At 40.2% G+C, this 27,020-nt stretch overlaps 1 protein-coding gene across 1 annotated transcript in view; it reads left to right on the plus strand.

The window, feature by feature from the left end:
* Positions 1-4,723: 4,723 nt before the first annotated feature.
* cntn4 (contactin 4) overlaps positions 4,724-27,020 on the plus strand; it is a 159,983-nt gene continuing 137,686 nt past the window's right edge. Inside the window, exons 1-2 of the mRNA XM_031280507.2 lie at positions 4,724-5,159; positions 21,495-21,631. Coding sequence (XP_031136367.1) covers positions 21,577-21,631 — 55 coding nt within the window. The 5' untranslated portion in view covers positions 4,724-5,159; positions 21,495-21,576. The remainder of the gene's footprint in view (positions 5,160-21,494; positions 21,632-27,020) is intronic.

Below are 27,020 nucleotides of genomic sequence, written 5' to 3' on the forward strand. Positions count from 1 at the left end.
AGGCAGGAATGATGCTGTGCCGTGTAGGAATGACCTGTCAAAGCTGCTGGGTATCAACCCAACAATTTTTTTTTTTAATTTTTTCATTTTAAGCCAAAATTCACTGGCACTCTCCTTCACCGACACTTCCTGCTGATACACTGCTTCTTTTTTTTTTTTTTTTTTTAGCTCTGACAGCCTGTGTGATTATGTAAATGTATGTGGTTCAGAGTCCACTCACTGCACGGTTGCAAAAATCAATGTAGTGTGGGCTGGAATGAGTGAATACTGACGGATTCACAGGTAATAGTAGAATCAGTTCATTGATTAAGGTGGAGATGCAGAGACGTTGTTTACCCGTTTGACCTCCTGCTCCCGCATCCCCTGTCAGTATTAGTGGCAATTATTGACCCTTTCAGGCAATCTGACTTAATTGAAAGGGAGCCCTTTTTTCTATTGAATGGTCAGAGAATAAGACAAATGATGGTGAGGTGATTTTTAAACATAGGGGAGAGATGTTGATTAGCCAGTGTTTGTGGGAAAACTACACTTACTGCATGTTCTTTAGTTACTGTAATGGGAACACGGGGTGGCATTGGGCTATGTGGAATCACTATAGGGACTTATTGTACCTGTTGCACTCAAGAGTGAGATCATAGTGACTTTACTGTAGTTCATGGTGTCACTATAACCCCAATTATAGTCACAAATGTTTTGTCTTCATGGAATTCAGCACCATTAAATTAGTAGTAAGCAGAATGTATATTCTATAAATATACATCCTAAAATTGATGTATTATTGAAGGAATGCAGTAGTTTTCTTTTTTTCAATGAAACTTGGCATATGAAAAGTGCTCTCTTGGTCCTGTGGGTGGTCCCTAAATTTTCTCAAAAACCCAAGCATGAGTAAGTTACTTAAATAACTCCAGCTGGGAGAAGAACACTCCTGAATTCAAATGGATGTGAGCACAGAAGCAATTCTTTTTCAATAAAAGAAAATTTCCAACTAGTTAAGAAACCCAAAGTTGTTTTTTTCTAGGAAATTTTAAAGTGCTCATATTATGCTTTTTGGCTTTTCCCCTTTCCTTTATTGTGTTATATATCTTTTTGTGCACGTTATAGGTTTACAAAGTGAAAAAGCCCAAAGTCCACCCCAAAGGGACTTACCATCTCCAACAGAAAACACTGTTCACAAACTGCTCCAAACAGCTCTATTGTAGTCCAGCCTTTACTTCCGTGACGAACGTGCGTCACTTTGTAACACACGTTATAATGCTCGCCTAGCTGCTAGCATGGCACGCCCTCATACTCTGCAACTGACAAGCTAGCAGTACTTACTGCGCATGTGCGACTCCCAACAAAGATGGAACAGAAGTGAGATGTCTCACTCTGTAGCTAAAACAGAGAGCTCAACACAGGGTGAAAAGAGGAGCTGCAGCAATGTGCAGTACAACAAATATATGGTGTTTTCTGAAAATTAAACCACATAAACCTATTCTGGTACAACCTCTAAATACAATTATGAACCTGTAAATGAGCATAATATGAGCACTTTAAATTACACAATAGGCTACAGGGCTGCCTCATTTGATAAGATTGTGTCCCACGTAGCTCATGTAACTAAGTATTTACTTACATAAGTGCTGAACTTAAATAGATATGTTGCTGATTTAAATTCAGCTCTGTGTCATTGCAGTGTGGGCAGTGTGTTTGGATGAACGTTTTTTGGCTTCCTGTCCATGACGCTAATGTACCTCCCACACGGAGGGAAGCCAAACACTATTAATCTAAATACCGTTCATCTAAACACACTGGCCACACAAAGATGACACAGATCCCTTCAAGCACACTTTTGAGGTAAATATTCTACCTTTTTTCTCTACACTACATCTATTTTAAAGCTTTAGTTACTTAGCAGATTTAAACTCACCAGCCACTTTATTAGGTACACCTGTTTCACTACTAGTTAATGCAAATATCTAACCAGCCAATCACATGGCAGCAATTGTGTAGACATGGTCAGGACAATGTCCTGAAGTTCAATTCATCAGAATGGGGATGAAAGGGGATTTAAGTGACTTTGAACGTGGCATGGTTGTTTGTGCCAGACGAGCTGGTTAGAGTATTGAAACTGCTGATCTACTGGGATTTTCACCTACAACCATTTCTACAGTTTAACAAAGCCGGAGCCGGTCCACGTATCTCTAGACCGTCAGACCTTATGAGCCCCGTTCTATCCTTTCCCTAAAGTCTTATACCCCCCCCTCGCTCTGGGCGTTGTCTTCTTGTCCCGCACCGGGACTGTTATCTTCGCACAACACACACCAGGGTGGGGGCCACTGTATTATGTCTCGCCTTCATTTGCTCTCACGCAAAGTGGTACATTCTGTTCCTGTTTCATTTGTTATTATTACTCAATGTACTTTGCTCATGACTCATGACCTTTAACTACTCTATAGTTATGGTTTGAGCTAAATCTTCTGTGCGTAGAAGTTTCCTTTGTTCGGGGAACCACCGTCTCTATGACAGCACACAACTCTGTGCGATAAGCATACACCAAAACCAACCCGTTCTCACTCCAAACTCGTAAAATACAGACGTTTGGACAGTGGCTGTGATGAAAAAGGCGACCTTCAGCGTGTTTGTATAACGTACCGGGGAGAGCAGCAGCTAGACGAGGTTCAGCAAGTAGTATGAAAGGCTGAAATTCCACATAAGGAGGTTGGTCGGGGTGGTGGATGGGTCAAACACAGGACTTTCACCCAGGAGAGCAGGGTTCATGTCCCGCTTGTCACGTTTCCTAAAGTCACTTTCTTCTTTAACCGTCCCGTTATTCCCGCGTGTCAAGGAAGCGTAAGCCCACCCACGACCTTTTCCTAAACTCAACCGTCCCGTTCCCGCGTGTCACGGAAACGTAAGCCCACCCACGACCTTTTCCTTAACCTAACTGCATCAAAAGGGATGCCAATAGTCCCGAACAAGCGTGTTTAGTTAAGCTCGTTATATGACACTAAAGGAGACTTTTAGCGTCAATAACAACGACAAAGGCACCTGACCAAGCGTCCATATTTTACGAGATGGGAGTGAGAACCTGTTGCCAAAACACACTTGGTCTCTTATGGAAACCTTTTACATTCTTATTATATTTATCTGCAAATAGTAAGAACATTATTCTACAATAACTAACAGTTACAGTGTTACTTATTCCATATGTATGGTGGAGAGAGAGTCTCTTCACTCAGAGAACCAAGGTTACAACATAACCAAGCGTTTTCTGGCAGTAGTTGAGACTGTTGAGACCAAATGTTTTGTACTTAAAATTTGTCATTGTACAGTAGACAGAGAGAAATAAATCTTATTTTACTATTGTTTCACATTGACTACGTTCTAAAGCACAAATAAATTACCATCAAACACTCAACAGATGATTTTTGTGAAGACAGATTCTCCTCCTCTGCATTTTATTAATTGCAGCACTTAACAAGGAAGTAGGCTACTCTAGTACGGATTTATGACCATTTATCTTTGTTTAAAGGTGCTGTAGGTAGGATTGTGAAGATCCAGGACTTAAAATTTGAATATCGACAACTTCTCAGTCCCTCCCCCCTTTCTGCTAAAGCCCAAAACAGTCTCCTAAGCCCCTCCCCCCACAAGGGAGAATGAATGAGTGTGCATGAGCAGTGATTGACACCCAGTTAGATACGTCTAACTAAGTCTAATAAGTCTTACCTACTGCACCTTTAATATCAATAAAAGTAAAGTTAGGTTTTGCTGTCCGCTTCCCAACTCATTTTAACAGACAAAGAGAGTGGTCAGCGCGCCACAGTGAACTGCACGCTGCGGACGTGTGTGTGTCTCGGCCAAGAGAGGGGGAGAGCGGCGGTACTCTCTAACGTTCTAACAGCGGGTTTTACAGGCAGCTTTTATCTTCCGCCACTGTCTGCAAATGTAAACTCAATTTTGGAGAACGGCCGGGGGGGATTTTCTATGCTAATTTCAAGGCTGCTGCTCCGCACCTGTGTACTGATATCGAGAGACACTTTTTACCTCGACGAGAAATCTCGTCACATTTAATCTCACGAAATCTCGTGTTGAGATCTCGTCACACCTCTAGCTTACATTAAAGTAAAGTGATACACACATTAATGCATCAATAACTACAGTCCAATAATATAATATAAATTATTCTGAAATAGGCCATTCTGTACTTTTACTTTTGGTACTTTAATCATTTTTTGTTGTTGTTGTTGTTACAGAGTATTTTTACACTGTATTGCTACTTTTACTTGAGAAAAAGTGGATTCTTCTTCTTCCACCACTGGTAAAAACGGCAGAGTTCCCCTCTAAGGAGCCTATAGTTTTGAGCTGGTAAAAAAGGGCATCATCAAAATTTTATAGCTTGTATATAGGTGATGAACCGTTTACCACAGTAAAACAAGCCAGCCGAATTCAATATGGTCCAACACTCACTGCTTGGACATCCCATCAGCAGCAGGGGGAGAAGATGAAGAAGGAGGAGGTGAGGATGGAAGGAGTAGTAGCAAGTAGAAGGAGGGCGTCTGTTCCGCTTGAATGGCCGGAGCAGTGAGGAGACTGGGGGGGGGGGGGGGGGTAGACAGACAAGACAAGACAGCGCTCTCTCTTTCTCCTCTTCCCTCTGTCTCTCCGTGTCTTTATCCGCCGGACGCGCGTGCGTGCGTCCCGCTCCGCTCCAGCACGGTTCGAGGAGGGAGGGAAGGAGGGAGGGAGGGAAGGAGGGAGAGACACTTGACGCATCGGAGGGAGTGAGCACAGCAACGCTTCACTTTCCAATATGCAACCTGCGAGACGCCACGCCGTCAGCTAGTACTTCTGACACACACACACACACACACACACACAAACACACACACACAGAGAGAGAGAGAAGGAGAGGCAGAGATGGAGATACAGTAGTGGAGCCGCACAGAACAGAACAGAACTGCACAGCGCAGCGCAGAACGGCACAGCCCGTGAATGTAGCGCTACACAAAAGAAAGAGGAACATTTTCTTTACGCACAAGTCAGACGGATATTTTTTTGGCCGGGAGCGTCGCCGCAAATCGACAGTGATGTCTGTGAGCAGAATTTTGTTTAGTGATAGAATACGGATTAATCTGAGGCTGTGAATTGTCTTGGAGACGTAACTGCTGTGAGGACAGGTAAGATTGTTATTATTCTATAATTTCCCATAGCCTGTGGTAACTTCGCCACCTCTCAAGTAGCAGTGGCAGTTCCGAGACAAATAAACCCAGTCTGCATTCTAACTTTTCACAGATTGCATTGAAACCTCGATGCTGTAGCCGATATAGGGGAGGAAGCAGCCTGGATTGCCTTCTCTGAATTTCACCCTCTGCTGATCTCATTTGCCTGTGTCTACTTTGTTGTGGGACTATCATGGTGGAAGCAAAGTAATCTGAGTGTGTGTGTGTGTGTGTGTGTGTGTGTGTGTGTGTGTGTGTGTGTGTGTGTGTGTGTGTGTGAGCGTCTCTCCGATCAGTGCAGATGTTTAGTAATCTTGGTGCGTTGACCCTCCCATGAATAATCCCTGCGGATTTTCTGATTATGTTGCCCGGCGCCGCTGCTGACCACCAACCGTGGCCACGGGAATCCGTCTGCTCCCGGATACCGCGGGATTAAACCGGTAAAAAACGGAAGAAAACTTAAACTGTAACGCTAATACAACATAGGCTGGATACACCTTTCAAATTAAGTATTGCATATCGGCAGGTAAACCTACCTTGATTTAGAAGATTAATAAATCATATAAAGCCTTATTGCCAAATAAGTAGGCTACTTTCAAGGAATTTGCCTTTGGTGGTTGACAATATTGAACATTACTATGAAATAAAAAAAAAAAATACAGAAACAAATACATACAAAAAAGCTATTTAACCTAAGCAAAAAAAAAAAAAGACGCTGAATAGATTGAGTGTTGGTTTCATGCACTTTACAAGGATTAACTAAACAAATTTAAAATTGAAATTAGGTTTTGTTTATGTTGGTAGTGCCCCTAAGTGGAGATCCGAATGAATCAGGCCTTCATGTCACTGTGGCACTGCTCTAATGGTGTTTATCAGTGCATCTGTCAGTCACTATAGTGGTAGCCTGTGTTGGGTCTGGGGTCTGGTGGCCAGCAAATGCCATATAAGCCTGCTTTAATATGTTTAATAGATACCAGCATCTGTGCAGCTTCAACACATCTGACGTGCCAACTTCTGCCAAAACTGCTCACTCAAATGAGAACTAAAAGTGATTCCTGTGGAATTGTTCTGCTTCGGAAACCTGGCGTACAGGCACGGCACTGTCAGGGAAAATGCGCCACTGTAATGATAACACCTGTCAGAGCTGTGCTATCACGCTGCAAATGAGCATCTGATGCTGTACGCTACATATATTGTTCATTCACCATTACTGTAAATCTGTGGCTGACTGGGGAGCAGCTCTGTTAACTCTGTGTGTGTGATCCGTTGCATCCTTATAATCTGACTTGACAAGAGATTAACTACTTCTAAAAGGTTAGCAGAGAGAATAAAGGAGAAAACTTCACCGTAAAAGTGTCCAGGAAGATTATTCTACAGCTCAGTCTTGATTTATGAAACATGAGCGTCGATAGCTCCCCAAAAGCCTGAGACAAGAGAGCTGAGACTCTCTTGAGATCTAAGCATGAATATTTATATATTATGTATATATAAAAGATTTTTTAAATTTATTTTTTAAATGGCTGAACTAAAGTCTGGGGGAGTGGAGAGTAGATTTAACTACCACCTTTCCACATGAAGACAAGATACTACAGCACAAAGAAGCTTAATGAACATGTTGACTGGCATCTAATGGTTGCGTCATGCGGCCCACGCTGCACCACACTCAACCTCACAGGAACACAGCTCTTTAATGGTCCCGGAAGCAAACACGCTTGTCAGAAGTGACGTAGCAGCAGAGAAGTGACATTAAAAATATCCTGGCGTATGTGCTTTTAGAGGCACACCATCAACATTTTATTGCGCGTTTTCTGTAGGAGGTATCGGAAAAAAATGTGTCATAGGGATCATTTTTAATTCATGTCTCTCCAGGAAAGCTAGCTCAAGTAATAAAAGAGAGAGGGGGGGGGGGTGTTCTTTTATGGGAGATATGCTGGACAACTTTCTACGGCTGTTTCCTTCTTGGCTGACGTACAGAACTCATGGACCTGTCTTGTCACAGGATCTCGCAGCCACAGGGACACTAAACATTAATCATGTTAGTTTAGTTTGGCCATCGGTCTGTCAGTTTGAACTGTACAGATGCAGGCTGGGAGGTGGTGAGGGAGACTTGTTGCGTCGTCTTTCACTTTGCTTCCAGCTGTTTCCTCCCTCTGTGGGCTGGACATTCCTTACTAATGTGTTATTATTAATCAGTATAACTGTTGTTGAAGCACAATATGACTTTGGATCTATACAGCAGTTAGTTCCCGACCTTTTTTGCTTGTAAACTCTGGCCTCAGAGCAGTTCAACCTAGGGTTTTATTCTTCTCAAACTAACTTGTACATTTTATAACATTTTAGAGGGCCGGAAGAGGTAAAAGTACACTGTAGACCTGAAACTGCTGGTCATCAGAAAATGAATAGGCAATTATTTTGATAATAATCGTTTGAATCACTTTTTAAGCAACAATTTGCTCGTTAAATTTTCTCAAATTTGAGCTTTTAATTTCTTGCTGTACTACCAATTGTTTCAGCACTTAATTTGAATCTGTTATTTTTATCTCTGTGAAACAGTGATGAGCATTTTCAACTATTTTCTGACATTTTAAAGACAAAATCATTAACCGATTAACAGAAAATAAACAGCAGATTAATCTAACGAGAATAATAGATGTAACCATAATGTACAATATATATAAAAAAGATTAGAGAAAAATAAAAACCAATAAGAACATTTGAATATGTTGCATGTATTTGTGCACCCTGATCAGGTTAAAATCACCTTTTGAAGATAACCACACGGCAACAAGAAGCAAATAAAAAACACATGCATGGTGTCAGTTGTTTAGCATCGCTGCTGTTTTTTTGCTTCACTCCGCTGGATTTTCAAAGTAAACAGCGCTGTGAGATTTTCCACAACACCATAATGGATGAGGAAGCTGCAGACCCCTGATACCACTTTACCGGAGTGCAGTGTGGTTTTATGTATGCCATGCATTACTTGTTTGAATCTGGCATAATAGAGCTGTTTGATAAGCTGAGCTGAGTGGTGAAGAAATCTTGCCTGTCGAGCAGGAAACTGGAAAAGTAAGAGTTTATTCCTTTGCCAAACTCTAAAAAGGTATGATATAATTAGGCTGTATTCCAGAAGTGTCAGCACGTTATCGAGCAGATACATAAAAGATGAATTTAGTTTTCACTGCATCAAAGTGACTATGGCTTAAAGAGTCAGCAAGGAAGGAGAAGTAAAAAAATAATGTAGAAAACCCACTCTAAAGCTACTACTTGATACCATTTTGGTTTCTTTTTTGGGAACTGCTAACAAAATATGATTACTGCAAAAACAAACTCTTCAAAATGCAGTTTCTCTAAATGAGTTGCCTTCAGTTTGATGTTTTCCTGCCCTGCACAGAATGGATTTCATTGAAACAAATCTTTTATCTACATGCAAAATCTTCCACCCACTATGCTTTACTTCTAAGAGGATGACAGATTGTTGCCTAATTCAAAGGAAGGTCATGAATAAGTGTAATTTACGCAAAAATACGTCCCGTCTTCACCATCAAAAGCAGTTGTGAGCGCACCACTGTGAATTGAGAGCCTGACACAACTGTCAGGAATAAGTACACTTAACTATAATACAGCAAAGCTCCTCAGTGTTGTTTACGGAATCCCGTCTCTCTGTTCATTTTTAATATTTAGATTGAAGGAGAAAAAGACCCAAGACGGCTCATTGAGACAGCTCCATTTCCTGCTCTATTTATCTAGTCTCATTGGTTCTGTAAATGCCCTATTTGTAATCCAATCATATTAGAATAACTTCTTTGCTTTAGCAATGCTTTATGATGCTGTGTCACTTCCAAGCCTCTGGTTTCAAGGCACAGCGGCCCTTTGGGGTAAGTCTTCACAGACTGTGTGAGCTTGCAACATTTCCTAATTCAAACATTGTTGCACACTGCCTCTCCTTGGGAATGGCTTTAATTGAGTGCTTAATAAGAGCGACGCCACACAGCAACCAACTTCATGGGGGAGCGGAGTGCTGGGACTACTGCATTATTTAATGTTCTCATATACGGTCTGCAAACATCTTCTTTCCAAGCAATCTCAGGATGAGACCATGATTCTTTTTGATAATGGCTGACTTGAATGTGCGTTTGTTGTTACTGACGATCCACAAGAGCACATTTTCAAAGGTGTACTGTATTGTGCTCCGCTGGGCGTGGCTCTTATGTGAGAGCCATCTTTCTTCCTTCATTTAATACAATATAAGCAGTCGATCAAACTGTGTTCCACTCAAGGCATTGTTATTTTCTTTGTCTGGATCAAGATTAAAGGACTGAATCGACCATCTGAGTTGACTCAAAAGAATGTTGCAAATACACCCTGAACACTGTGATGCTTTCTATTGACATCTGTCAATAAAAAGCATGCAGCTTTTTAGGATTGAATCATTTTGTTTTTTCATGCTTACAAAAACTAAATGGGCCGTCTTAGACCACATGTCTTTACACTTTATCTTAAATTTCTTTCAAATTCACGCTAGGAAAACAATATTGCTTATTAAGGTATAATGTCTTATCAAGTTGCATGACAAAATAACACTTAATCACACACAAAATACCATATAAAAAAGGAAAACTTTGTCCTTGTAATTCTTTTAAAACTATAAAATATTTGTGCATCTTCCGTTTCAGGAGCCTTTGGGGGCAAAAAAGAGTGAATAAACTGTAAACTGGAGCATAAGACTAAACAGTGTTTGTTATTTATGTTAAAAGAAGAAGAGGATTATTTTGAGTAAAAAGAGTAAATTAGGACAAGAGATAGAAATGAAGGCAAAGCAGCGAGGTCATATTATCCATGGTGGTTATACAAGGGTGCATTCTGATCGCCTAGTAGTTCCCTGCGTAGTGGACTGCATAGGGTATTCCGCCATGTTAAGTAAGATTCCAAACCATAGGGAGCAAACATGCTCAGTTCAAAGGGAACTGCTAACTCTGTAGGGAAGAACTAAACAGCAGTTCAACACTTTGCCTGAAGCTCACATCAATCTACCCATCAGTCATTACTCTTCGACACCGTACATCTTGTAAATTAATCAAAACACATTTATTCTCCAGTTACGGACATTCCAATAGAATATGTTTTGTAATGGTGTCAGGTTTTATTCAATATTTTAGTTCAGTAGCAGTTCCATCGTAGCAGCAATGTATAACCGTTACCAGGGTAACGCGTAGAGGAAGTGATGTTGCAGGGTGTTCCGAATGGAGGAATTTTGTCGAAAGAAGTTCCCTTAACCGACATTTCCTCAACCAACGCATTCTCATGAACAGGTTCGTAGGATATTGTATGAAAAGTTATGCACACTAAAATGTGTGATATCATACAAAAACTTAGACCGCCGGCTACAGAGCTCCCTCACAGCTCGTCGCATCATCGGCAGTTAGTAGATGTGTTTAGCTGCTACAGAGCTCTGCGACACCGGCAACGGTGCTCCGTACGGTGCTCTGTCAGGTCAGCGACAGTTGGTGGTTCAATTACCCGAAAATATGTGACTGTGAGCCAGGTCCAGAGTCATTTCGGCAGAGATTATGGTTAAGTTTAGGCAATAAAAAGTGAGTGTAATTGTCGCAATTACATTATAATAATGTATAATTTGTTTTCAATCAATGTCATAATTTATAATTATATAAATTGCATTTAGTATTATTTAGTGATTTTATTTGGTAAGAGTAAAGTGCTTTTATTTTGAAGTCTTCTTTTGGGACGCTCATGAGTAAGATAGTCGGCAAGCTAACAGCAAGCGAAACACGGACAATTTAACGCTCCGATAAAAGTTTTGAGATTGTTATAGCGGATATCAGCGATCTAAGGAAACCTCTCTTCCCTTGTGTACAGCATGCAGCCAACGAGGTATGTTGTTTTGTGTCTGTATTTTACTTTGGTGAACGTTATTTTACATGCTGCGCATGTCATTGTATGTTTATATTAAGCTAATGTGGTCTTTATTTTCTCGTTATACTGTGTTTAGTTTTCATGGTGGATTTGGAGAAGAAGCTTAAAATAAACCTGTAGCAAGAAAGCCACTTGTGTCTGCCAGTGCTTCGAGGGAATTATAGTGAGCCAACCTGATCTCACAGAATTCTGTTAAATGAACACGGCCTCTTAACTCAAAATCTGTGGCAGTTTCACGGAATCGTGATGGGCCCACGGAAGAATTCCGTGAAATGAACACGGACCCTTAAGTTAAGGAAAAGGTTGTGGGTGGGCTTACGTTTCCATGATACACGGGACAACGGGACGGTTGGGTTTAGGAAAAGAAGAATGGGACGGTTGGGTTTAGGAAAAGAAGAACGGGACGGTTGGGTTTAGTAAAAGAAGAACGGGACGGTTGGTTTAGGAAAAGAAGAACGGGACGGTTGGGTTTAGGAAAAGAAGAACGGGACGGTTGGGTTTAGTAAAAGAAGAAAGCGACGGTTGGGTTTAGGAAATGTGACACGCAGACACGATCCCCGGTGTCCTGGGTGAAAGTCCTGTGTTGTTGGACCCATCCACCACCCCAACCATCCCTCCCTTAGGTCTTTCATACTACTCGCTACCGTAGTCGCTCTTAATGCTATGTCATCTTCTCATTGACTTTACATTGGCATTGTTTTCCGTGGTGGCCACATGGAATTTTCACACATTCCGTGCCACCACCACGTAATGCGGTGTCAACAGTTCGTGATCATTTCATGGAATTCTGTGAGACCATGCTGAGTGAGCATTATGCGGCGACGAAAGCTAAGTTTTAGGCACCGAAACAACTAAATATAGTTATGTTTAGGAAAAAGATTGTGGTTTGTATTAAAACATTGCCAAGGAACACGCATTTCCTGGGTAGAAGTCTTTTGTTTTCCCCAGAAAGCGAACTCCGCTCCCTGGCTTGAAAGTCCTGTGGTTCGCCAGTCGCGTTCTCATACAGCAGCAGTCAATGTGGTAGAAAAAAAAAATCATACAAGGTACAGTGCTTATCTTTTCGTAGCTTTTCAAACATTTGGTTCATGAGAATAGGGAGTAGGGAGAACTGCACTGTGAATCAGAACGCAGCCCAAGTTTTTTGTTATTTCTGTCAGGGAATTATTCTTATTATTAACGTTTAAAGACAGCCGAAAGGAACATATTTGGGACCTACAGTACTGTTTGTATTGTATAAATATATATATTTATATAATGGCTTTGAATTTACTGTATCAACGTACATAATGAGGCTCTTTTGTCCACATTCACAAACAATATTAGATTAATTCTTTGATGCAACACAGATTTTGAATATATATTGGGCAATATGCTGATTGGTGAGCACATGTTGCAGCTTTTCAATGGATGTTTTGTAATTAATAAATGATGGTACTGTATTAGGATGTGGCATCATTCCTTGCATTTTGTTTCTGGTTAAAGTCTCCTAAAGACGTTTTTGTTCAGTATCCAGAGAAGAACAAGTCCTTAATGAGCTTTTTTATATAGGAAGAACTTCCTGTTCATGTGAAGTAAATTTGGAGAGAACTGCAGATGATGCAACATGCCGGTATTCAAAATCTTGTCTGTTTCTCAGATGAAATAATTAGTCATTCCAGAAAGGCACTGTTTGTTTAGAAGACCATTTCAGACGTCTGTTCAGATAAATGTGATTTTGTAGTCATTGTATCAAAGTGCAATTAGCTGGTTCATTCATTTAAACGAAGGACAATACGAGAAAAGAAAAACATAATGCCTATGTGGCTCGGCTGTGGAATAGAACACTTCATTTTGGATCAGGTAAGAAATACGGATCCATTCAACCTCAAAACTCTGTTACAGTAATTTGTGCCAGACAATCATATAAGTCCATGTATCCAGAAGGTCAATCAAGTCCACTCTCCTTAGCCTTTACATGGTCATTATGTCATCAGTGCATCTGTATCATTAAAGCTAGAAACATCAAATATCAGAATAGAAGGGTGTTGTGGCTATGAGATACACCTGACTTCTTCTTTTGCATAAAATGTCTTTCTGAAAAATGGATACATGTCATTTCTGTCTGAAATTGTTATCACCTGACTTTTGTTAAGGCCTGATTTTATTATATGATGCTGAATTACTGGGCATAAGGCAAGGCGAGGCCAGGCAGCTTTATTTGTATAGCACATGTCAGCAACAGGGCAATTCAAAGTGCTTTACATAAAACATTAAAGAGCAGGTAAAAACGATTAAAAAAAATTAAAACATTAAAGAGCAGTTAAAAACAATTAAGAAAATTAAAAACAGATAAAAGACGAGAATAAAATTTACAGTGCAGTATAAGTACAAGTTAACCGAGTCCAACTCGTGCCTCCCAGAGGACTTATGCTTTCTGTTGTAACACAGGTTCCAAACCTGGCCTCCCAGAGGACTTAACCAGTTCCAAACTGGGCCTTCCAAAGGACTGAACAAGTTAACCGAGTCCAACTCTGGCCTCCCAGAGGACTTATACTTTAACTCTTTTTCTGTTGTTTTTCATGCAAAATATTACGTAGCTTTAGAGTTTTTTTGTCATAACAAACAAGGCAAGGAAGCTTTATTTATATAGCACATTTCAGCAACAAGCCAATTCAAAGTGCTTAACAACCAGGTATGAATTAAATGAATAAAAGTGACAGTGCAGTGTAAGAAATGAACAATTACTTAAAAAAAGCAGCAAAGAAAGAAAGATTTTAAAGAATTGAGAGTTGCAGCTGGCCTGCAAATGATAAAGTGAGTGGTCTTTTGTGCTTGCTAGACTAGTTTTGTGCCAGCTGTAAAAAAACATGTTCAAATGTTTCTATACAAACAATTTTGAATCGCGGTTGCAATGTCGGTTCTAGACCATTTCAAATGGGGGTGGCAGGCTGGGCCCACATGTGAGTTTAGAGGGCATCAAATACATATTAAGCACAACTGTTACATACCACCACCACATACACGGTTGACAGATTTTCAACGAAATTTGAGGGTAATTGAGACTCCATTAAAAAAATGTCGAGACTGTCTGCACCAGAATAACACTGACCTATATTCATGTTGTTTTCAAAAATCCTTGAAAGGCAGCATATTAGTATGCGCTGTCTACAGTGGCCAAGACTTCTATACTGGAACCAAATTCGTTTGTTTTTTCTCTTAAAATAAGTTTCTTAGCTAGAGTATAAGTTGAGTTTTTTTCTTTAGATGAGTTCTCAACATTAGACTGGCACTTGATACAGTCTGGAGAAGTCACTCTCCAGCCACACCATCAGAAGTGATGTGGGTACACAGCAGAGAGCTGTTCAGTAGGGCTGTCACGGTCAACTGCCCCACACTTGGTCAGGAACCCTGGGTGTATTTCATTGATTATATCTTTGATTTGAATGGGCTTTATTGATAAAGTTAACCTGACGAGCCGTGAATGATCAGCATCTCCAAAAAACAATGTATTGATGTAAGAAACACTCTGAAAGCCAGCTCTACCACCATCTCATAATAATGAATTGATAATGAATATAAAAAAATAATTAAAACACAGAAACTGGAAAATGAGATAGTTATAGAGTGCAGATGTTACTTTTTATTCATTTTATTAATTTATACTTTTTATTGATCCCCAGTGGGTAAATTACAATTCACAGTTGTTAGAACACACAGGCCTAAAATACACACTCATGCTCAGGGGGTGGGGGTTCAGTGCACAAGAGCACCTTGGCAGTGCCCAGGAGGTGAACTGGCATCTCTCCAGCTACCAGTCCATACTTTGTACTTGAGTCCATACAGGGACTTGAACCAGCAACCCTCCGGTTCCCATCCCAACTCCCTATGGACTGAGCTACTGCCACCACTATTAACCTGCTTCATACTCTCTGCATCTGTGAGAGACCGCTTTGGTCTGCGTCATCATCTGCCCATGTCCGCGTGGGTTTGCGCGGACCATTATGTGGACAGCCCAAAATGTGTGACTACACAGTCTGTATAGCCAAAGCAAGCGCTCCGACTGTGCATGCTCCAAATCCTACTCCCACAATTAATGAGGGTCATTTCTGTCAAGGAGCACAACCATTTTTTCTGCATAAATGCAAAACTGTGGAAATAACCTACTGACAATGTGGTGAGGGATTCCATGGCTCATTTACCTCAGGCTTTTAGGTCTACACACTGTTAGAATGTAGTTGCAAGGTAAGGTGGCTTCACTTACCCTACACAGGAGAAGAGAACTCATTGCCTGTCAATGTTCTTGAAAAAGGATAACACTGAGCTTTGAGCTTGTCATGTAGGTAAACATTTTCCTTTTGAGACTAATTGCGTACAAGTCTATGTACAACTTTTCCTTAGAGAGACTATATTCTATATCAACAAGGATTCCAGGTTTTTGCTTTGGTATTAGGGCTGCACAATATATCGTTTTTTGATCGTCATTGCAATAACTGTCGCAATATACACATCGCGAAAGGCTGCGACATATCGCGAAAGACACTCAGAGATTTTGTGTTAGTTGAAAGAACATTTCAGTAGAAAACTACACTTTAAAATGTAACTGTTATTCTTTTTTTACATTCAATTCAATGTTCAATTTGTCCAATAAAAGAATGTTAGAAATGTTTTTCTTCTACAAGCAATGTGTTGTATTTTAGCTGAATACTGAAAGCAGCAGAAATGCAGAACTGAGTACACTTACACAAATATTTGTTTATTCATCGCAACTAATATCGCTATCGCGATATGAAACAGCATATTTTCCTCATATCGTGCAGCCCTGTTTGGTATCTCAGCCCTCAGTGTCTGCAAAGATTTAACAACCACAGTATTTCTAATTAAATGAGCTCAGGTTTGGTGATAAAAGCTGAGCTATGAGCTGCTGACTTACCCCTATTTTCCACCGTGTGCGTCATCGCTGCATTCCGGGCGCGTCACGACCCCCGTGAGCAAGTCAATGCTTGATATTCCACCAGAAGCGTGCGTGAAGCAGCTCTCCCCGCCGCTAAAGATACGTGCCAGCCAGGTCTGTTAAATGCAAGCTGTGGGGCATTTGGACTGCCGGGCAGGAAGTGAAACAGCAAGAGTATCCAGTCAATTTACCATAGCATAGTAAGACATCACAGATCTTTTTTATAAAGACAACGCCAGAAAAGAGAAGGCATGGAGTTTAATTGCAGGAGTGCTTGGAGTGGAAGGTAGATACTAGCTTTATAAATGTGTGATTGTTCTGGAAAGTACTTGTAGAGACAATATAATCTGCGAGTCGGGCAGGCAAGACGCTCCGCTTCTGAGATGCTTCCGGTGTGGTGTGGCGGAGGACGGAACATAACCGGAACACAGCCGGAACGCAGCACAGACGTCTATTGGAGAATCGGGATTACTCTTTGTAAAGGAAAAGGAATAGTTAGGTGGTGCTGAAATGAATGATATGTTGGTCGATTAACAGAAAAATAATGCTACCTGATCATTTGTTTATTTATTTAAAGGTGCTCTAAGCGATGTTGGGTGATGTCACTTCTTGTTGACATTCAAAGTATTTTCAAACAAAACGGAGGCTAGCTCGCCCCTCCCTCCTCCTCATCCCGTCCCCTCCCCCTCCCTTCCGCGCACTAACCCCCCAACCCCCACCCCCAAATCCTTATTGTCGGTTATTGGCTGGAACACTGTTTGTTATGTTTGGTGGTGCAGGTTGGCACAGTTTGTTTTTGTTACCCGTTTGTGGAGCCTGGGCTGTCTACAGATACCGCATTTTTTTACAGTGTGTTCAGGGGACAGGCAGCTCATTGATAGTGAGGAGATGTTAGCTGTATGTGACAAAAAATGTTGTAGCCTAAAAAACGCGTGACATCGCTTAGAGCACCTTTAAGTAAAAATGTCAAAAACCTAGTTAGGCTTAAAGGAACAACGACAGTTACAGCCTCTCAGAGTATTTACTTGCCTCCCTATACTGTTGTTCCATACCAGTGACAAATAAGCTATTTTAGCTATTTGACTCCGATCACTTTGGTAGATAACTGATCATGAAAATAATAGCAGCAGTCCTAAATATTTTTTTGGAATTGCTGTAGGTATTTGTGCTCTCAGAACAGGTCAAAAGCACACAGCACTTTTGTCTTTTTTGTGCTATTGTTAGTGAATGTTAGACTTTAGGTTTGACTTGAAATAACTTTCCAACTATTCTGGCTGTGGTGTGATTGTCATCCAACATAAAGCAATCCATGCCACATAACACATTAGGGTCCCAGCATCCTCTACAGATGTTAGAAAGTGACTAGTAGCTACAGCTCTATTAAAGCTGAACTGTCCCTTCGATAATTGCTGGTTCTATTTGGCTTTCCGCCCTGATATCTCTGAACATTGGATGATGGATCTCTTTGGACCGGTGCAGTACATTAACCAAACGTGTTATCTCCTCCCAAGCTAATTTAATTCAAGGTGCAATTCTGCACCTGCTGCACAAAGACATCAGTTTCCTCTTGGAACAGGCTTTTGCAATAGATCGATTCTGGACTGTTCTCTGCCTCGACAAATATTTGGCGGCAAACAGTGCATAGATCTGAAGAGGAACAAAACAGATGATTTCTATCTATGGTCCAGTAAAACAAAAAAAACAGTAATTTCGAAATAAAATGATACATTTCAGTTGTCAAATCTTTATAGCAGTTTCTAATGCTCTACAGATTCCTATCCAGACTCACAGTAGTTTTTTTTTTTTTTTTTTTTTTTTTTTCAGAATAACATTGCAACTAGATAAAAAGAGGAAGTTCTCTGCGCTTCTGCAGACCACAACAATCCAGTGCAACCAAGGCTGGACAAAAACGGTATAAAGTGACAAAAAATAGCCGGTGCAACACAGATGTCTTCTTACTTGATACTTTTATTACTTAAGGTGCAAAACAGTGACTAACGTTTCGATGTAGAGTTACATCTTCATCAGAGTCCTAGGAGAGAATGAGCAATGAAGCCCTTAATAAGAATCATCTACAGGTGCGTAAGGGGGGCGTGTTAGCTGCCTGAAGATACACCCATCTCAGCCAAGGTGTTACACTCAACCAGTCATTAAAGGGCAAATGCCCACACATAGTTCAAAAATGATTTAAAAAACAATGTTGATAAGTAACAATGTTAGTAACAAATATAAAATGTTCACAATACAATGGAAGTACAAATATATTCATCTTAAATACTATAATTTAACATATTTTGACTTTAGAGAAAGCAAGTTAAATTAAATTCTTCATTTAAACCTAGAGGTTCTAAAGTGCCGAGTGTATGTATCCAGAACGCTTCCCTGCATAGAAGTTTATTAATGATATCACCACCCCTGGTTGGGGGTATGATTTTCTCGATTCCCCAAAACCTCAGTGATGTAGGGGAGCCATGATTGGCCTGCTTGTAATGCCTCGCCATGGCATATGTTAGATTCTGGGTACGAATAGCTGTCTTATGTTCAGATATTCTTAGTTTAAGTTGACGTTTTGTTTGGCCTATATAAGCCAGTCCACAGGGACACTTTAACATTGCAACTACTGTGTAAGTATAAAAAAGTCCTGTGTGTACACTGGTTATTGTCCTCAATCAATTAAGCTCTAAAATGTATGTGTTCTCATTTTCTGGTAATTTGTTACTACTGAATACATTGATTATCTCGTCCCATTATAACCTGAAGCACATTTTATATCTGATATCTGATGCCCGGGTGGTATTGAACCCAATTCCAAAAAAAGGGAATGATGGCAAAGAATCAGGGATTATCAGCACTACAAAAGCTGAATAGCAAGTAAACACCTTACCCCAGTTAAAATCTGAGTTTTCATAACCTGTTCAACAGACCTAAAGAACTCCTTTAGTAACCGGGGTATTCATACATGTATACACCATAACCGGAGTAAGATCGGGTTACGCGTCTGTGCATGCTTCGTAGGTTATAACTGCCCCTCTCTACTCCGCTGCAGTGGTTTTTGACCCATAAATAATCTGTCAGCTCTGTGAGTGACAAACCGTTGCTATGATGCAACAAACAGCATTGCCTGAATCAGTAGCGGGCCATCGGCAGCAAAGAGCCTACGGTCCATCTATTTCACTCCACGCCGAGACACAGCGGACACCGGGAGATGGATAAACAGATTGTCCACCCCCGGGCCTGTCAACGCTGTCTCTCAGCAAAGAAGTGGAGGGACCAAGCAGCTCTTTGCGGCCGCTGGCTAACGTTAAGGTTAGCTTGCTAATTCCAGCCAATGTACCTTCATGCGATACGGGTTGACTTTACAGACAGTGACCCGAACAAATTCGTCACTCATCTGGCGAGAGCACTGTGCTTTCCTACGTTGTGACAAGAGTTTGTGAATGAAACATTAAGTTGGTAGTGTTAGTTAGATTATGTTAACTTGTTTGCTCGCTAGAGGGCTGGTGGCCCACCAGACCTGTACAGTTATGAGGGAAACACTGAAAATGAGAAGGCATAGAGAATTAACGAAATTTATAGCGCTGAAAAGTCGTCCATGTTTTCATCGCTTTCCAAGCATGGATCATGGGCATGGATGTATTATAAGACCAAGTTGTCTAAGTTGTGGTGATTTTGACAAAGGTCAACTTGAAGAAAAAGCCTTATTATGACCAGTTGTATGTTGGCAGAGCTCCACCTGCTGTACCTTTAAGTAGAGTTACTTCCTTCATTCTTCCCATTCTTCCCCGCTCAGACGGGGGAGAACTGGCATTCACATACCATGGTAACTGCTGTGCATGTAACGCACTGTGTCTGTGCCTTCTGAAACAACTAATATGAATATTACAAAAAATATGAGCAGTTTCAATCTGCTACCTCTATGGTTGCGGTTTAAATGTACTGCAAGCTGCCTGGGTAAAGGTAGGATTCAGATTGGGGTCATGATAAAAACAACTAGTGAACCACTCCATGAATGACTGCCCCACCCCCCTAGCTATAAAGTTTAGGGATTATTATAGATCCAAGACAAAACTGACAGGAGGGCGAGACTCGGAGAAAAGGTCACAATTATAAATCCGTCTGCTACTTCAGCACCATGGACAGCGCCATGAATTTATCAATACACAGTTAGGCTACTGATATTTCAGAGCCATTGGCCATAGATTCTAACTTGCACAAACTTCATTTAAATAAATGATCAATGAGGCAGACTAGTCTAAGATATTCAACTAAACAAGCCCTCTGCCCTACATTCTCTCTACTAGGGGGTGGAGAGGTAGGGGTGGCAGTTTAACATGAAAATCTGTCCTACAGTAGAATGTGAAATGGTATGTCAAATACCATTTCACATTCTAAGTCACCTAACTTATTCTGAAATACAAGACATTCAGTTACTATGCCAAAAGCTTGTAGAAAAAGCAATAAAAAAAACACACAAAAAAAACCTGCCATAGATATATACTCAAAGTGTTTTGGTGAGAACTTAACTTTTTTTATTAGAGCGGACCACTGATTAGAGAAACAATGTGCTGCAAATTCTCTTTTGTACTCAGTACTGTACCGTATCAAGATAATGAGACAGTACATGCGGATAATCAAAAACTTGCTGTCATGTATCAGTGAGTAGTTAGTCCCCAACAAAACAATTTCATAATGTTTGACAAAAAGTATAAAGTCTTTTCATGAGATCTGACAGTCTAACACAACACATTTCTTTCCTTCACCTTAACCTTCAGCTTCTTTCCTGTCACTGAGTTTTGATACACTGAGAGCTGCTACCTTCCTGACACTCAACAAAGTTTTAATTCTCACTCCTGGGAGATATTGTCTGTGTTGAGGGAAAAGCACACAACTGTTGTGGAATTCTTCTAGATGTTTCAGCCTTTTTCATCTTTTGGCTTTGCACTTTTATGAGCATAAAAGCTATGAGGCTTCAAGCAAGAACAATGTTATGAGAACTTATAGGAGCGCCTTTGCTTTCATATTGACTTGAAAGTAGCTGTCCCTAGAGTTTCTGGAGATATGAAAATGAATGTATATGAGGTACTTTGTGTTTATGTGCCCTCCATCCACCCAAGTATGAAACCTTTTTTTTCCACTCTGTGAAGCAACTTTCAGAAAAGTGGAAACGGGAGTAAGTTACACTATGATTAATATTCATTTGATAATTAAAAGGTATTCAAAGACTTTTAATATAAAAGTATAAAGTCACTGGTTTAAGTTTAGTTTTGAGCTATAAATGCAGTTCATAATCGCTGTGCTCTTTGCTGTCCTGTACATTCCTGCTGTCTTTCTCTGTTCCAGAACTTGTGAAACAGTAGGCATGCTGATCAGGAAAGCTGCTAATGCGAACTATACCACCTTACTCATCTCATGTGTTTTCTTTTTTTCAGATTGGGAAACCAGAAAGGTGCAAATCGGATTCCATACATTTGTGATTGAATGTGAGACTACTTTGACCCTACAAAAGTGAAGATGATGTTGCTATGGAAACTGCTGGTGCTGCAGTCACTTATGGGGTGCCTTGCAGGTAAAGTGTCTTATTAAGAACTTTTGATGCATGCCAAAGCTGCCTTTGTGAAGTCCTTATTCATATGTATTTGGGGCAGGTGACAGTATGAAAACCGTACTTTAGAAAGGAACAACTGCAAGTAGATAAGCCATAAGCAAACATGTTTGTCCCACTGGTGTAAAAGAAAAGAAAATGTAGAATCCATTTATTAAGGAAGTTGTTTTTAAAGTATGCAATTGCCTGCCAAAGACTTCCAATCACAGGCAATATTGCAATTTGGCTTTGCCTTAGTGTTGTATGTGGCACCTGAATGTGAATGAGGGAAGTGTACCGCATCAATGACAATATTCAGTTTCACTTCGTTGCATAGGTCACAAACAAGGGAATGATTTTATCAGAAGTGGAAAACTGCCTTGAATCTACAATAATGCTTTTTTAACCTCCTGCCTTGAACCTAACCAGCATAGAATACATTACATAAAGCTTTTAAAAACAGCCAATAAGAGATATCGGATGGCAAATGTACTGTACGCAGTACAGTGTTGTATAATGCTGTTAGATTAGTATCTATGGATATTCAACATTGTAACTTTATAGACGTTATTGTCACATAATGGCATAGCAAACATGACTGAAGATTAATAAATAGACAAATAAACAAGTTACCACATAATATAATAATTTTAAATAAATCAATGCATTACTATTAAAGGCTTTATAATGCTGTGCAACAGGTGCTGTTGTTAGCACACATGCATTAAAGTGCTCATATTATGCTCATGTTCAGGTTCATAATTGTATTTAGAGGTTGTACCAGAATAGGTTTATGTGGTTTAATTTTCAGAAAACACCATATATTTGTTGTACTGCACATTGCTGCAGCTCCTCTTTTCACCCTGTGTGTTGAGCTCTCTGTTTTAGCTACAGAGTGAGACATCTCACTTCTGTTCCATCTTTGTTGGGAGTCGCACATGCGCAGTAAGTACTGCTAGCTAGTCAGTTGCAGAGTATGAGGTCGTGCCATGCTAGCAGCTAGGCGAGCATTATAACGTGTGTTACAAAGTGACCACGTTTGTCTCTGAAGTAAAGGCTGGACTACAATAGAGCTGTTTGGAGCAGTTTGTGAACAGTGTTTTCTGTTGGAGATGTTAAGTCCCTTTGGGGTGGACTTTGGGCTTTTTCACTTTGTAATCCTATAACGTGCACAAAAAGATATATAACACAATAAAGGAAAGGGGAAAAGCCAAAAAGCATAATATGAGCACTTTAAAGGTTCCCTGAGATTTGACCACTAGTAGTGCTGTGGGGCAATGTTTTTATGAGTTGGTCCTCCACAGGATATCTTTAATGTTGATCTCAGTAAAATGGAAAAGATTTTTTAGCATTAATTTGATTTAATTGTCTTTCACTGTATACAGTAACTAGATATAAATAGGGTGCTGCACATTTTTGCCAAAGGCTTCATTGTTTTTATTTTCCACAAGTAACAAGATGGATTTTTAAATGAAGTGTAAGATATGTTTCAGAAGGCCCTTTATAAACTAATTTAAATGAATCTCATGTCCGGTATTGCAGAGGTACCTGGATTAGTTTAAGACTGACCCTAATTAAGCCTGTTAAAATTGGTCCACCATATTAGTTACAGTAAGTCACCAATCAATCAGTGATTCTGTTAAAGTTTGCTTTTGCACTGTATGTTGAGCCACGCCTAAGACGATTTTATGTCATGGCAGACATTAAAGTTTTCTGAATCTGAATCTGAAACCAAGGAATCCATCACTCAGTCAGCTACTGTGGTGGCATTTCCAGAAACACCATGTTGTGGTATGATGAGACAAAGGGAAAGCTTAGACAACGTTAGGTCATTCATTGGTCATAGGTCAGGGGACGAGAATATTCGGCCAGTCTCTGATAACCAAATGTTCATGTTTAATTATGTTTGTCTCTCTACAGATTCAAGGAGTGTAGCTGTATGATAAGGGATGTATGATAATGTTTTCTCCTTTTGGAGGCCTGTGGGCCTGCCACGCTTTTGCCTACTTCCCAGAGAGAGAGATAGGCTGAACCAGGCTTTAGCATCATCTTTATGGCGCCTGCAATATATTTGTTTCCCTTAAAGCAGAGGTCTTCAACGTTTTTAGGCTAAGGACCCCTTAGTTGAAAGAGAGACAGAGCAGGGACCCACTACTACTATTATATAAAATTCAGTTGCATATTAAACTTGGCCTACAATAACATGTAGGGAGGCTTAAGGCCTTTATACATAGCTGTTTATGGTGCGTACAATACTAAGCTATTAAAAATAATTGTTGACATACATCATGTTTTAATTTTAAACATACATGTGGCACAGTGAATCCTTAAGCTTAACTGTATCGGTGGATGGCTACCTTAGTGGCTAGCTTACCTATATTCCAGTAAGCCTATCATCAATGTTGAGTATTTTTTTTTCTCTACAAATAGTTTGATTTATTTTTGTTAATAATACTTTGGATTCATGTTAATGTATATTTTCAGACATTTAAATTTTTGAAAAAAAAAAAAAAAAAAACGTTCTGAAAAGGAGTAACTCTGAGGACCCCCTGGGGGTCCCGGACCCCCTGTTGAAGATCTTTGCCTTAAAGGTCCAGCTAAATGTAACACTTCCAGCATGAGTTTAAATACACCTTCAGGAGGACAGGAACTTCACAGTGTTGGGACGGCAATCCACAATAACGTGGTTAAACTGTACTGCCTGCTTAATTGTCTCCTCATTTGAGTGTTCGTTAAATGCTCCTGTGTAAGTCACCAAAATCTCCCAAAACCTTTTCAGGTATGTAAAAATGAGTTGTGCTGCTCCTGAGTTTTTCCTTAACAGCTACATACTGTGTAAACAATACTGTAAATATTGTAGCTACAGTAATTATTTTCTTGCTGTTAAAGAAGATTACATTGAGGTAATTTTTTCAAATTGATATACAGTTTTAAAGAGGCAATGAGTTAACAGGAAACCATCACTTTCAAACGCCCATCATTCATTTACCGAGCAGTAAAATTGAATTATAGCTTCATTATGCCATGGTGCCCATTTCAGCCAGAGGCTCTCTGGCATCGATCACATTTTGATGGAGGACTTTAATTTGTCTCCTTTACAAATAGGAGGGTCACCAGAGAGCATTGGTTGAATCACTCAGAGTGTTTAATCAACAGGTATTATACGAATCAAGATGAAGAAAAGGCTCTATCGATGGAGTCTGAGTTCTGGTGAAACCCTTCTTCTCATTAATCAACACACATTAGGCCTGGTGTGAACCCCATGCCCTCTTGTGCACATTAGATTATCAGATTTGTTTAAGGGAACCTTGAGCTATATTGCATTGGCCTTGTGGTTTCTCTCTAGCTCTAACAGTCCAATCACGCAGCAGACAGCTGGTGATAATTTGCCTTCATGCTTTGGGTGTTGCTGAATCCTCATGGAGGTGATACTTCATAGAGGTTTTTTTCTTTTATGGAGAAATGCATCAAGGGTGCAAAAATGATCTGACACAGATCAACAGCCTGGTGATGCACATAATGGATTGTGGACCCTTTTGGATTACATTCAAGGTAAAACAGCGTACTTTCGAGAATCTAATGCATCAGTGATAACGTTATTGAAATCATTTTTTTCCTACAATATTTGTGCGTGGCAACTATAGAGAGCTGAAGTCATGGCGTCCCATCGGGGCTGGCCTCTGTTTGAAATTGCTATCACAAACTGAATTCTTTGTGGAGTTAAATCTTTAGTGCGTAACCTTTTGATATTAATGAACGTCCGTTACATTCAAGCCATTGCCAAATGAGTTGCTACAACAAGACTATCAGCTCCACACTCTCTCTGTATTTCTCAGTATGACTATGTTCAGAAGATTGGGTTGTCCAGTGACTTTCCCATGGAGAAGCTCGCGTGTCCTTCTTGGCTATTTGCAACTGCGTGGCGGAGGGGGAGGGGGCGGGGCACGTGCACGATCATGGAAGGCTTGTATCATGTGGACGCGCCGACAGTGTTGTTGTCATTTCTTAGAATTCCTCATGGGGGCGACAGAAACTACGCACTATAGCTTTAATGGATTTCAGGGTGAACCTACATAAAACTACAACTCCCCTGAAAATGTACCTGCGTGGGCACTTGCGTCATCATAACTTTGTTGCTCTGTTGTTATTGAACTAACCGCGGCCACTGACTCTCACCTCTTCTGTGAGAGCTGTGAGCTGTGACGTTTAATCTAGAGCTTATGGGGATTGATTGAAACATTGAATAAACATAAAAAATACCACCTTTTATAAAAAAACATATGGAGTGATTCACGTGGTATACTGTTGAGTAAGACTATATTCCAAGGGTGGGTTTTCAGTTATTTGAGTCAATGGGATTTCGAATGAGGTGTTATCACTTAGTAAACAGAACCCCGAGTTCTGGTATCACTTCGGCTATCCATGGTATGGTTAAAGTTAGGTTGCAAAGAAACTCCTGCCTTCCTCAGGCAGTCTAGTACTGAAATATTGCTAGCTATTAAATTAATTTTTGACAGTTAGACAGTGTGCAGGAGTTTCTTTGCAACTTTTGACCTACTCGTCCCCCTTCGACACACCTGTCTCACGTTATAGATGTATTAAGTAATAATACTAAGTATTAAGTATAAAAGTATTTTTCTGTGTGGTTATGATTATGGTTAGGGTTAAACTCCAAGCCTGCATGCTGCTGGTGTCTTGGCTTGCATTCATTCGTCAGGTTACTCCACTGTATATGATGCGTGGTAAAAAAACTGCAGTTTTTTTCTATTTTTTTTATTTTTTTCTATCCCTTAACTACTATTTCTCTCTGCATGGCACGTGTGTGTGTAATGAGCGTGAGTTGATACTTTATTTTTCACTTCTCTTCATGAAGGGCACTACTTCCGGCATTGAAATGAACATTTCCATCCTGTGTTGCAGATTGATACATTTAACCATAATTTTTAAGGATATTGGGCTAGCTCCAAAATTACATGATTTTACACCAGCTCAGTCTCTAGCTTGAATAAGAATCAAAACCTATTTGGTGCCTTTAGAAACAAATACTCTAAACAAGAAGGTCATATCAGGTATTAAATACATAAAGCCTAGTATATTGTCAGATTTCTACAATTGTCTTCATGTTGATATTTGTCGCTTCTTCATTCAGACAGCTTTGATGTAAGAGCATGAGCAGGCTATGCATCTTTGCATCATGGAAAAAGCAGGGGTTAATAAGAACACAGTTGCTACATGTTTTAACTACAGTATAGAGTGAGGGCAGTGTGTGAAGAGAGACCCGCTGAAAATGCTGTGAACCACATCCGTGAAAGGGTTGCCCTTAGACTAAAATTGGTGTATCGGTGTATCCTTTCAAAATTCACTAGGCATGAAT

This window comes from Sander lucioperca, chromosome 6 (genome assembly GCF_008315115.2).
Source record: "Sander lucioperca isolate FBNREF2018 chromosome 6, SLUC_FBN_1.2, whole genome shotgun sequence".
Lineage (NCBI taxonomy): Eukaryota > Metazoa > Chordata > Actinopteri > Perciformes > Percidae > Sander > Sander lucioperca.